The 13,200-nt window shown below is 38.8% G+C and overlaps 1 protein-coding gene across 1 annotated transcript; it reads left to right on the forward strand.

The window, feature by feature from the left end:
• Nucleotides 1–11,177: 11,177 nt before the first annotated feature.
• Nucleotides 11,178–11,957, forward strand: LOC147491017 (uncharacterized). Its single transcript, XM_086565966.1, has one exon. The coding sequence runs from the start codon at nt 11,256–11,258 to the stop codon at nt 11,835–11,837; it is 582 nt and encodes a 193-aa protein (XP_086422092.1). The 5' UTR covers nt 11,178–11,255; the 3' UTR covers nt 11,838–11,957.
• The last annotated feature ends 1,243 nt before the right edge of the window (nt 11,958–13,200 follow it).

Consider the following 13,200-nt stretch of genomic DNA (forward strand, 5'->3'; position numbering starts at 1 on the left):
GTTTATAAAATCAGCAACTAACTCCAAATGACATGCCTGTGGTTTTGAAGGCATCGATAGACGTTCATTGTCATTTAAAATCCAAGCACCCTCCCATGCATTAATTGATGAACCAGTTGCAATGTTTCAAATACCACCAGCTCTAATCACCTTTCGCACCTCACAAAGTTGCTTCCACATGATGGAGTCATTACTTCAAATTTTTGCATTTAGAAAGCTTGTTGAATGGAAGTACTTGCCCTTCATCTGTATCGCCCACATGGAATTTTGTTGCAGCAAATCCCAAGCTTTTTAGGCAAACAGTGCATAATTTTGAAGTTGTAAGTCTTTGATACCAAGTCCTCCATTACCCTTGGCAGTACATGCTAGCCTCCAAGAAAAATAATGCATCTTGTGTTCAGAAGGAGAGTGCCCCTAGAGAAAAGATCTTCTTATTACATCCATAGTATCAATAATTTTTGCCGGTAGCAATGTGCAAGACATAGTGTGAGTCGGTATTGAAGATAAAACGGAATTTACCAAGGTCAGACGACCGCTTTAGATAGAATCTTCGACTTCCAGCCAGCAAGCTTATTTTGAAAACGATGAAGTAACGAAGCAAATTTATGAATGCGGCCTCTGTCAGTAAGATTTGGTATTCCCAAATAGGTTGGCATACAGCCGGTGGATGGCATTCTGAAGGATTTGCGGAGAAAATAAACAAGCCTCATGTGGAGCTTTGGATGATGAAGAATCTGAGACTTGTCTCTGTTAATTGTTTGGCCAGATACTCTGCAGTATTCTGTTAACAAGTTGTTTAAGTGATATTGCTCCGGCAGACCACATTTCCCAAACACAAAGAGATCATCGGCATACATAAGGTGGGAAACAACAGCACAATGTCTTGCAAGACGGAAGCCATGAATTAAACCTTGTCTTTGCAACTTTAGAAAATTCAAAGACAAAATCTCCGTGCATAGAATGAAGAGATACGGAGATAAAGGGTCTCCTTGTCTGAGATCTCTTGTTGCTTTGAAGAAACCATGAGCAACTCCATTTAAAAGAATAGAGTACGAAACTTTCTCCACACAAAACATAATGTGGTTAATCCAGTCAATAGGAAATCCAAATTTGGTAAGTACAAATCTAAGAAAAGACCATTCAAGTTTATCAAAAGCTTTTTGCATATCAATCTTTAAGGCAAAGAACTTGGATTTCCTATTACCATGACCCCTAATTTTATGATAAAACTCATTTGCTAGAAGAGCATTGTCATGGATACTTCTCTGTGGAAGAAAAGCGGTTTGATAAGGGCTGATTATTTTCCTCAGAATAGGTCGTAACCTATTCACAATAATTTTTTAGATTAATTTGTACACAACATTAGTTAAGCTGATTGGGCGATAATGTTCAGGGGATGTGGGATGTGAAATTTTTGGGATTAATGCAATAAAAGAATGGTTAAGCTGTAGTGAAAAAGATCCTTGGGTAAAAAATCTGTTTACCGCATCACACACCTGTGGTCCGACAAGGTGCCAGAAATGATGGAAGAAAATTTCTTGGAAACCATCTGGCCTTGGAGCTTTGGAAAGGGTGCATTTGTTTTAAGGCGAACAAGATCTCCTTATTATCAATTGGCTTCGCGAGACAAAGAAGGTCCTCAGTGGACAAAGCTGGTGTCTCTACATTTAGAATCTCCGAATCAAAAGAAGGTGTAGAAGTTGTCATTAAATTTGCAAAGAATTCTGTCAATCTATCTCCAATATGTTGCCTTTCTGTGAGTATAGCACCTGTAGGGGTTCTAATCCGGTGAATGAAAGATTTTTGCCATCGACATTTGACTAGAGCATGAAAATACTTGGTATTCAGGTCACCGAACTTATACCAATCATAGCAAGATTTCTGACCCCAGTGAGTAGCCTGTTGGACTAGAAGATCATTGTATCTTTGAATTTGAGTGTGCTCTGCCAAACAAATCATCCCTAGGATCGGTGTGAGTAAGGATTTCATATTGAATTTGCTCAAGTCTGTGCTGCGTATCTTGCATTTTGGTGTCCAAAAGACCGAAAATGTTCTTATTCCACCATTTGAGGTTCTTCTGACATTGCTTTAGCTTATTACACAAGGTAAAAGATGGTGAGCCTGCAATGTCAACTTTGAAAGCCAACTGAACTTGTTCAGTACAGCTCCTATCTTGTAACCACATGGCTTCAAAACGAAAAGGTCTTGGGAGGTGATTTGGTTCATTGCAAACTTTGATGACCAAGAACTTATGATAAGAAGTCATAGACATTTGATGATAAACATTTGTGTTCACAAAATGAATAATCCAAGCAGCATTAACCAGAGTTCTATCAAGTCGTTCCCATATTCTTCGCCGTCCAACTTGTTTGTTTGTCCATGTATGTGAAAATGTTCCCAATAAAACCCAAGTTGATCAATTCACAAGCTGCAAACATATCCAGAAAAGGTATGGCTTGTACATAGTTGAAAGGCCGACCACCCCTCTTTTCAGTTTGGGTTGCTACTTCATTAAAATCCCCCATCACTATCATTTTTCATCATTTTCTGGCTTCAGCAGAGGTAAAACAGCCCATTGCATCTTACGAATTGCCAGTTTTGGATTTCCATAAACACAAGACAAAACAAAACTCTCATCCTTCCCATTCATAAATAGGTCGACATTACAATGGATAAACCAACTGTCGAATCCCAACACTTCAACCTTCACAAAACTTTCCCACAATAACCACATACCACCTGACAAACCCATACTTGGCACTACAAAAGAACTATAGTCACCCAATCTATGTATCATACTAGTAGCTTTATTTAGGTTACTACATTTAGTTTCCATTACAAAAATAAACAAAGGCCTAATAAAAGAAATCTTCTTTTTAAACTCCTCCAAAGTCGAGGGACGGCCACATCCCCGACAGTTCCAGCTGATGCAATTCATGGCTTGGGGTGGAGCTGCTTGCGGGCAGCTGCCTTCACCGTTTGGCTTCTCTTACGCCTGCCAGACAGGCACAAGGTATTACTATTTGAAGACATGGAGTTGTCACGATCCTCCATAATAACATTTAGTGGAGTCTTTCGCCGCTGCTATCTTTCTATGTTATAACTGTCCACCACTTCAGTCTGGACTTGGGTATAGTTTCCATCAGTATCAGCAGCTTTTCCTTGACTAATTTCTTGCCTTTTGAACTAGTTCAACTTTTCCGCTTCCCCGCCTTCAAACTGCGTAGTAAGATCAACCAAAGGAAGAACCACATTAGGATTAGACATTTCTATCTGTGATGCTCCCACATAGAAAGGCTGTTGTGGAAGTGTATTAAATTGAATGACAGGGAGTTGATGGTTAAAACCAATCTGATCAGGAAAAATGGCTTCAGTGTTGACAGGGTTGTCATTAATCATCCAGTCTTCATTAAAATGCTAGCCTGCGCCCATATTAGAATCAGGGGTGTTTAATTCCATTATCATTGGTCCTTTACCTTTACCTGGTGGTCCTGGGTTGTAACCATCGTCATTTGGCCCTTTCATTGAAGTATACAGCCCTCCTTCATTAAAAGAGTTCCTGGTGAGAAAAGGGTAATGTCCTCGAGGTGGTTCAGTTGGCGATATCATTTGAGATTCTTGGAGAGGGCACTTAGCAATTGGTTTAGGAAAAATGCGGTTCTTGGCATTGTAGAGTTCAAACTTCAATCCAGTTGAGATGAATTGAGGTTCAACATAGAAATCAATATTGTTGTAATTGCATGACGCCTGAATATGTCCAATGAAACCACATCGAAAGTAGAATATTGGTAGATACTCATAAGCAAATTGGATCCATTCTGCCCCATTAATTGATTCAGGAAGTTTAAAACCAGGTGGAATAGGGTCTTTAACATCAAGCAACACCTTGACTCTTGTTAGTTCAGCCATTTCTTTATGTTTTGGGTATAGTTCTAAGTGCATCAGTTGGGTAGGTCCGAAACAACCAAATTCAAGTAAGTTGTTCTCAACTATTTCCTTGTCCTGAAAAATCTTAGGAAAGTTTAGTAATTGAACCCATATGAAGAACTTGTTGAAATCAAGTTCCTTGTTTTCCTTCACATCTATCCAAGGTTCAATCTACAAGATATGCCACGACACAATCCAAGGTTGCCTTTTGAGGATCAGTTCCCATCCAAGACATGAATTGGTGATTGGTTTCATACGCTTAGAGTTCCAAAATCACAAACAAAGGTGTTTTGATCTTTGATCATGGTTATTGTGATAGATAGGGCAAAGTTAGTGTTGAGATGATGAAGAAATAGTGAAGGATGGTTTAAATAGACCTTCCATTGTCTCATCAGCATCCGACTCCAACTCGCGTGGTAGTATCTCATCATTCAAAAACATAGAAAAAACCAGTCTAAAAGAGAAAAAAACCAATCATTCCAACACAAACAAGATTAAGCTCGTGCCTTAATAGGCTAATCATGATTAGCGTCAGTCCTATTAGTTTAAACTCAAAAACCAATGAAAAAACAAACACTTGTTTGAAAAAAATAACTACTTAGCGCATCATTAAAACAAGTCCGCAGACATTTGAAAAAACAGTAGCTGGCTCTCTGGGTTGGATTTGGGCTTAGATGTTTGGGTATGGGCTTAGGGACAGGTTAAGTGTTGAGAGAGTGTTGATGTTTGAGAGGTGTTGAAAGGTGTTGGCCCCAGTTCTACTAGTTGACTGAGTCAACTTTAACTGTTCCGTATCATATTTTCATAATGGCAATTTTACCCTTTACGTGACTTGCACATGGAACTTGTAAATTTCAGTTTCGATTTATTTCGATCTTGAATTCCAATACAATTTCATTTCGTTGATTTCGATTTAAATGACCATCTAAATTAAAAAATCGATGGCTTGGATGTTAGTTTTTACATATCACGAGAAGTCAAGAAGGAGTTAGTTTATAATTAGGGTACTAAAATGATTAATTAACAATTACCCTAACAATTAGGGTTTAAGGTTACTTACAAAATTTGGGGTTTTTTCCAATTGTAATTTATTTGTAAAATTGAACATAAATTGGCCCAAATTATACTATATAAATTGGGACTTTTGTCAAATTAGACTTCTATTGTGCATATTGTACATAAATTGGCCCCAATTACATGTACACAAATAGGGTCTTTCGTCAAATTAGGGTTATATTGTGTATATTATTGAAGATAACAAGTTAGGGGTTTTATCCAATTAGGGTTCTATTTTGCAAAGTGAACACTATGAAGTCTATTGAATTGTGGGATTTTAGTATATTTTAAAAAAAATATTCAATTTAAAAATATTTTTATTTTTGGCCCCTCTTATAACAAAACTTTTAAGCTTTTATCCCTTCCTCCATTAAAGGACTATGGGAGCAACATTCAAAACTCCAACGGCTAGTAGCTAATAACCCTTGGATGCTAACCGTAAGATTTTGACACGAGTCATTTTGTTTTATTTCAAAAAAAAAAAAAGTCACATGTGGCACATGTGAGGGGTATTTCGGCCATTTTGAAATTATGAGGATCAAAACATACATAACAATTAAAGTTGACTCAATCAATTGACAGAACTGGGACCAAAATGAATTAAGCAACTTATAGGAGCCAAACACTGAATACCCTATTAAAAGTGGGGACAAAATCGAATAAACCCAACAGAAAATTGTCTTTCACTTGTGGAAACTAAACTAGTATACTGCCATTGCAATGGGGGTGTGAGCGGAGCCCCTGTGTATGCTATGGTTATTTGACAAAAATAATAAATCAAAGAACCACGAACCTGCAAAGTGTCTGCGGGAATTTGATCACGGCCGCAAGGTGTAAAATTACATCTCCACATAGGCTCCACCTAGGTGCTATTAGGATTTTATAACTCCAATTGTAAATTATTGTATAGTCCATAAATATCCACTCTCTATTGTTTCCAATGGAGAAGTGTAAAAAAGCTCAATTTTAAACTTGGATGACACTTGAAGGGACGTCCGAACATTTCTTTTGTTTAGACGTGTGTTCAAGTGTCACCGAGACTATTTATCAACTAATAGTGAGATGGGGAATTCCTCACCCCCTCTATCAACTAATAATCTATTACTTACGATTTAGCACCCCTATTGGATAGAGTTTTTTGACACTTGGGATGTAAACTTTCCACTCTATACGATTTACACCCCCCCATTAGAGATGCTCTTACTAGAATTATGATAAACACAAGCATCCCTCTAAGCAAGAACTGCCCTTTCAACCAAACACTCCAACCTTCTATCCGACACAATAATATGTGGTAGAAACAACTCTTCCAACTCAACCAACAACTTCCTCCTCCCCCTCCCCCTCTTCTTCAAATCCTCATTGTACTACAACAACTACCCATATCCTCATTTCCATTAAAAACAATCCCACTAGCTAACTTATGTACTCTCTCTTTATCAACACCCAACACCGATATCCATTTTCTGAAGTATGGACAATGCAGATAAATCATCCCCAATGTTTAAAAGCTCGTAAAATATATGTTTAAACAATAGAAATAAAGCTAAAGAACGGACTAGCCTCTTCAGGTAAAGTGTCGAAATTTTGTATAGTTTTGATTCAAGTGTCGAAATTTGAAGAGTTGTTTAGGATTTCGGTTTCAAGAGAGAGGAGTTAGGGGTGGTTTTAAAGGTGTAGATGATTCTGATTCTAATAATGATGCGGATTTCTTACTCAGTTCCAAATTTCCAGAGTAAACAAGCACAACCTTCAAGGTGAATTTTTAACTTGAATTGTTTTATGAAGGTCCATAAAAATATATTTGGGTTGAGAATAACCAATAGAGATTGGAGCCATAATAAAAATAGTAAGAAACATGTGATTGAAAAATAATATCAAGTTTACCTGAAATTTCAGGCTCTTTTCAGAGTCGATTGTTCATTATAATCTAACCCTGACCCTATTGATTGAAAAAAGTAAAGCACGATTGATTAACAAATTGATAGAATTTAGATGAGAGCAAAAAACTTATATGATGATCCAGACTCTTTGTGCAATGTTGAAACTTGAAACTTGAGAGAAAGGAAGTGATGTTGGGACCTGCTATCGAGATGAGAGTGAGAAGAACGAGAGAGAGATAGAGGAGTTGAGACTTGAGAGAGAAGAGTTTTGGCAGAGAGAAAAGCGGACAGACAGACAGAAACCAACCAAACAACATTTTAACATTTTGGACCACATACCCCCCTCATCCCAGAACGTTTGCTCCGCTCACTTGACTATGGAATGTAAATGGTTTTTGAGTCCATATATAGCTCAACCTTTCGGATTTGAGAGAAAAAGCAAAAGGAAAATACTAGTTTTCTTTTCCTTTCCTTAGCTTTTGCATAATATGGAGGTACTGTTTAGGCATGACCTTACAATCTCGGAGAATAAGATTTGTATAAGATGTTTGACTGAACTCAGGTCGGTGCTTTGAGTTGCCTACGTATCTAGTTCTTTGATGAACTGGAATCAAGTCAGACGTAGTTCATGTTGAGTGATTGAGTGGGAGATGGAGACAATGTCCGCCTCCCTCGAGAATGGAGAAGATGCCTCCTTTTATAGGCGTAGATCCCCCTTTTGTGTTGTCTTGATGATTGGTTTTACTCCTTCCGTTATGAAGTAATGATCAGTCATTAATGATGTTGTTGACTAGCTTGCATCGGTTACGTTTCATAGGTCATTTGGACGACCTGACCTTAGGTCGTTTGCACGATCTGCTTGTAGTTTGGACACATGGTCTGCCACGAGTGGAGGGTACTGACATAGCCCCCTTTCTTTATATCATTGTTTGTAGAATAGTGGTGTAAAGAAAGATAATAAAGGAGACCGTGTCTTACTAGGTTGAAAATGGAGATTGTTGCGAATTGAATTTTTTTGTGTTTGTAGGCTAGATATCATTTGTTGCTTAGAGCTTTGTTGGGAGTTTGATGTGGTAGGTCCTACGTCATAGTGCGCAAATCGTAGCTTGTAATGCGTAGATCGTAAATCGTATGTCATAGCTCGTAGTACGTAGATCGTAGTTTGTAGATTTGTTTTGACTGATAATTAGCCTTTGAGTGGTAATTACAGTTGAATCAAGCTTAACCCTGGCGTTGGTGTTAAGTTGATTGTACGCCTTTTGGGGGTGTCACTATAGTTGATAGCTAGCCTTTTGGGGGCGTCACTATGGTTGATAACTAGCTTTTTGGGGGCGTCACTATGATTGATAGCTAGCCTTTTGGGGGCGTCACTATGGTTGATAGCTAGCCTTTTAGGGGCGTCACTATAGTTAATAGCTAGCTTTTTGGGGGCGTCACTATGGTTGAATCAAGCTTAACCTTGTCATTGGTGTTAAATTGATTGTACGCCTTTTGGGAGCATTTTTATTGATAGTTAGCCTTTTGGGGGCGCCACTATAGTTGATAGCTAGCTTTTTGGGGGCATCACTATAGTTGATAGCTAGCCTTTTGGGGGCGTCACTATAGTATAACTAGTCTTTTAGGGGCGTCACTATGGTTGAATCAAGCTTAACTCTGGCGTTGGTGTTAAGTTGATTGTACACCTTTTGGGGGTGTTTTTGTTGATAGTTAGTCTTTTGGGGGTGTCACTATGATTGATAGTTAGCCTTTTATGGGCGTCACTATGGTGGTTGTTCCTTGTTGAATGTCCTTGATTGCGATCTAACATCGTAGTGCGTGGTTCGAACTTGATCCTTAGTAGGGCATCAAGCTGATTGGTTGATAGCTAACTTTTTGGGGGCGCTATTATTGTCGTAGATGCCATTTGAGCTGGCTGATTAGTAAGCCTTTTGGGGGCATTACTATGACTGGTCGTTAACCTTTAGCTAGCGTGCTTATCACTAGCCCCCAGTAGTAGAAGCAGCCCTTTGTGGGTGTTAATGTTGTTTATCCCCAGTGAAATAACTTGTCCCAATTCGGAGGTGGCTATGGCTAGCCCCCAGCTTGATTGGCTTGCAATAAACTGCAAGGGAGTGAGCTTCCATTTTGCAATTTGATTAAGAGCTGACTTGAGGACGACATGTCTTGAGGACGACCTAAGTTGAGGATGAATTGATCTGAGGATGAGCTATTCTAAGGATGGCCTGTTTTGAGGGTGACCTAAGCTAAGGATGAGCTGATCTGAGGATGAGTTGTTCTGAGGATGAGTTGTTCTGAGGATGGCCTATTTTGAGGGCGACCTGAGCTAATGATGAGCTTATATGAGGATGAGTTGTTTTGAGGATGAGCTGGATGAGCTGTTTCGAGGATGGCCTGTTTTGAGGACAACCTGAGCTAAGGATGAGCTGAGCTGAGGATAAGCTATTCTGAGGATGAGCTGACTTGAGGAGGGCTTGTTTAAGGACGATATGAGCTGAGGATGAGCTATTCTGAGGATGAGTTGAGCTAAGGATAAGCTGACTTGAGGATGGCCTTGCCTTGAGGATCGACTGACTGAAAATGAAGATGAGTGCGCTCGGTGGATGAGTTGAAAATGAGGATGAGCTGACTTGAAGATGGCCTGTCTTGAGGACGACCTGAGCTGAGAATGAGTTAAGCTGAGGATGGCCTGTCTTGAGGACGACCTGAGCTAAGGATGAGGTGATCTTTAGCTAATTGGAGTAAGTTTGTATGTGTTTTGGTATTTTGGCCATAACTTTGGCTACAGCTGTCAGAATCACGCGTGTGAGCCCAATTCGGAAAGATCTCGGTGGCGCGCATGTTGTCACCACAAACTTTGCTATGTGGTGGCCATTTTCGAGGTCAAAATCCATTGTTTTCCCCTCTAAAATTACCTTTTTCTATTTTTGTCCGACTGAAAATGATCATGCTACCGATTTGATGAATGACTGGATGACGACGACACGGAGGAGGATGACTTGGCTTGATGATGATGACCCGCTAAGGATGACCTGAGCTGATAGAAGGCTGATGGATGACCTGGCAGAGGTCTTTGCATGAGATCTAGCTGAGGTTTTGATATAACTCTGTGAGGAGTTGTGATGGTGTGTGGGTGTATGCTTCTCCTCATTGATATTAACATGCTCTAAAATTTTTGTTTGAGAGTGGTTGAATCAGCACCTTAGTTGACCTGGTAAGGAGCGACACGTAAAATCGGATTCCCGGATCTCAGATTGTCACCAATTAAATTAAGAAAGGAATGGAACGTCATATGGTGGTAGTTGCAACCCTCGGGTTAGTACTGGATCGATTGCAAGTGATCTGTAAATTTGAAATATATCTTGCAACATAGAAGTGTGCACAGATTATCCGAATTGATCTAAGATTAAATATTAGTATAAATGAAGGATAGTTGAATGTAGACTTATATCTTAAAACGTGACTTTTTCGCTTGCTGCCATTGATAGTTGAATGGAAGAATGCTGAATGTTCTTCCCTGGTGGTTTTACCAAGTTTCGTGAGTTGAAAAAATGATGTGAATGCTTTTTTTCAAGAAAACGAACCGGCAGACGGCGCCAATGTGGAAGTACTGTTTAGGCATGACCTTACAATCTCGGAGAATAGGATTTGTATAAGATGTTTGATTGAACTCAAGTCGGTGCTCTGAGTTGCCTACGTATCTAGTTCTCTGATGAACTGGAATCAAGTCAAACGTAGTTCATGTTGAGTGATTGAGTGGGAGATGGAGACAATGTTAGCCTCCCTCGAGAATGGAGAAGACACCTTTTTTATAGGCGTAGATCCCCCTTTTGTGCTGTCTTGATGATTTGTTTTACTTCTTCCGTTATGAAGTAATGATCAGTCATTAATGATGTTGTTGACTAGCTTGCAGCGGTTACGTTTCCTAGCTCGTTTGGACGACTTGACTTTAGGTTGTATGCACGACCTGCTTGTAGTCTGGACACGTGGTTTGCCACGAGTGGTTGAGAGTGGAGAATAGTGACACATAACAAACAATCATAGAAAAGGAAAATAAAGTTTAATAAAAAAAAAATATAGTTTTCTATTTCTTTATTTTATTAAGTTTTGGCCTCACAAACATATAGATTCCATTCCTAGTTTTTTCCTTTCCTTTCCCCGAAGTAATTAAATAGACGCATCAAAAATAAAAATCCAATTACATTTGATTTTTTTTGATCATTTTTGTGAGGGAGTAAACAAACGGGCAGCCCTGATAATAAAATTTGAAAATTTGTTTACTTTTAGAAAAGAGTTGCACAAAAACAACACTCTAACCATTGAAAAAAAGGGCTAGTCATCTCCCTTCCTTCTCTCGTTCCCAATTTTCTCCGCAAAACGAAAAAACAAACAATGGCATCTCTTTCAAATTACAGTCTCCTCCTCCTAACAATAATAATAACAATTGGAGAAACCCAAGCAAGACCCTGCAAAACCTTCTTCATTTCATCTTTCACAATCTCTTCCTTCAAAAACCCTTCAAACCCTAATAATAATTTCATCATCAATCCCAACACTGACCCACCTAAATTCTTCACCATCTTCGATTTTTACCCAACTCAAACCCAACCACTACAAATCTTCATCGACCGACAACCTTTATTCCTCGACACAACTCAATTCCCAAAATACCCTCGTGCAATGCGTGTCGAAAATAACAAACCAAATGTTGTTACTTCTTCCCTTCGTGAAAGGACCAAGGATATTTTAAGTGTTGTTGTGGCTTTACTTTTTGGTGTGGGTTGTGGTGCATTGACTTCTGCTACTATGTATTTAGCTTGGTCTTTGATTACTAACAGGTTTGAAGAAAGCCACGATGATGGGGACTTTAGTGATGATGATGATGTTGCTAGTTTTAAGAAGATGGGGTATTGTAAGATTCCTGATGATGCCGCCAAGGCCCCGGCACCTGTTCTTGCTAAAGAAGTGGTATGAAGATGAAAATTTGGAATGTAGATATAATGTTTCCTTGGGTTATATTTGAATTTGGTGTTTAAAACTATTATGTGTTTTGTTATGGTTGTTATATTTATATTATCTATTATGTTGACTTTATTTGCATGATCTTGATTGCTTGTTACATTTCGTGTCATTATGTTTGTTTGGCTGTAGAATTACTCTGGGTTAGAGAAAAATGAAGTGGATAGTTCGAGACTTGATAGGAAAAAAAGAATAATTTCCTAGTTTTATGACCTATATTTTACAAGGAGCCTATGTAAAAATGCCGGCAATCCGGGTTCTTCTAATGAAACCCAAAAGCGGCATATAGGACTGAGCTAAAATACAATAGTAAGACGTGGATAAGATAGATCGATAGAACTTGCTGTTACAGTACCGGACTGTTGAATGTTGACTTTTATAGGATATAACACACAAGAGTATAGGTAGTGGTGCGGGATATTTGCAACTGGATTATCTTCTTCTTGAGTGCTGAACTGCTAATCTATGAAGGCACTTATTGGTTGTAGATAGTTCTCTGATCTATTTAGACAGTTGGATGTCTAATGTCGAAAGGACGCTGAATGTTTCATGAGTTCTTCTGGGATGTGGATGGGTTTTTGCATTTTTGTCCTAGTGAATATTTTCATGAAAGCTAGATAGGGCCTGCTCCTGGAAAGGGAATCTGCAATAGGTTGATTGAGTGGAGGCGTAAGGAAGGGCCTTGAGTGGATGAATCACACTCTGATTAGCATTTTTCATTTGTCATAATTCAGTTTTACGGAGAAGACTATTAGGTAATTTCATTCTAAATGTGTCCACATTTTTCTTATTAACGGGGATTTGGGTTTTAAGTGTATATGAGCTTCTTTCCAAGTGGCTTTGAAGGGTTAGTAGGAAAGTGGATGCTTGTGGAGGAAAGTCATTTTGCTAGACATGGTTGATTGATAGAATGTGATTAAACAGTGTTAGAGTTTGCAAAACATAATTGTAGATCTTTGTATGATTTTCGTGCATGTATACCTTCAGGTCAAAGGCCGTTTTTCTGGGAGAAAGCCCTAAGACTAGACAACATAAATAGTTTATGAATATGAACCCACCCTCTGAAGGTTTCCATGGAATGGGAATTGAAGGAAGTTTTTCTCCTGTAGGTTTGAAGATAGGCTAGAGATTTCTACCAGATCAGACAGTTCACAGTTAGGTTAGGTTGAGAACTCGCTAGAAGCATTAAGTGGGACAGGTGCTAGATGCTAATCCGAAGAGCAAAATTTTTTTTGTGTCAAACTGTTGGAGACTGCTACTTGACTTTTATAGGGTGAGGTACCTTGTCACTAATCCACCATAATCTTGATAATCAGTC

Source organism: Coptis chinensis, chromosome 6, assembly GCF_015680905.1.
Source record: "Coptis chinensis isolate HL-2020 chromosome 6, ASM1568090v1, whole genome shotgun sequence".
NCBI lineage: Eukaryota > Viridiplantae > Streptophyta > Magnoliopsida > Ranunculales > Ranunculaceae > Coptis > Coptis chinensis.

Excerpts from the sequence above, each read along its gene's own strand:
- LOC147491017 (XM_086565966.1), top strand. The coding sequence starts at position 11,256 with ATGGCATCTCTTTCAAATTACAGTCTCCTCCTCCTAACAATAATAATA.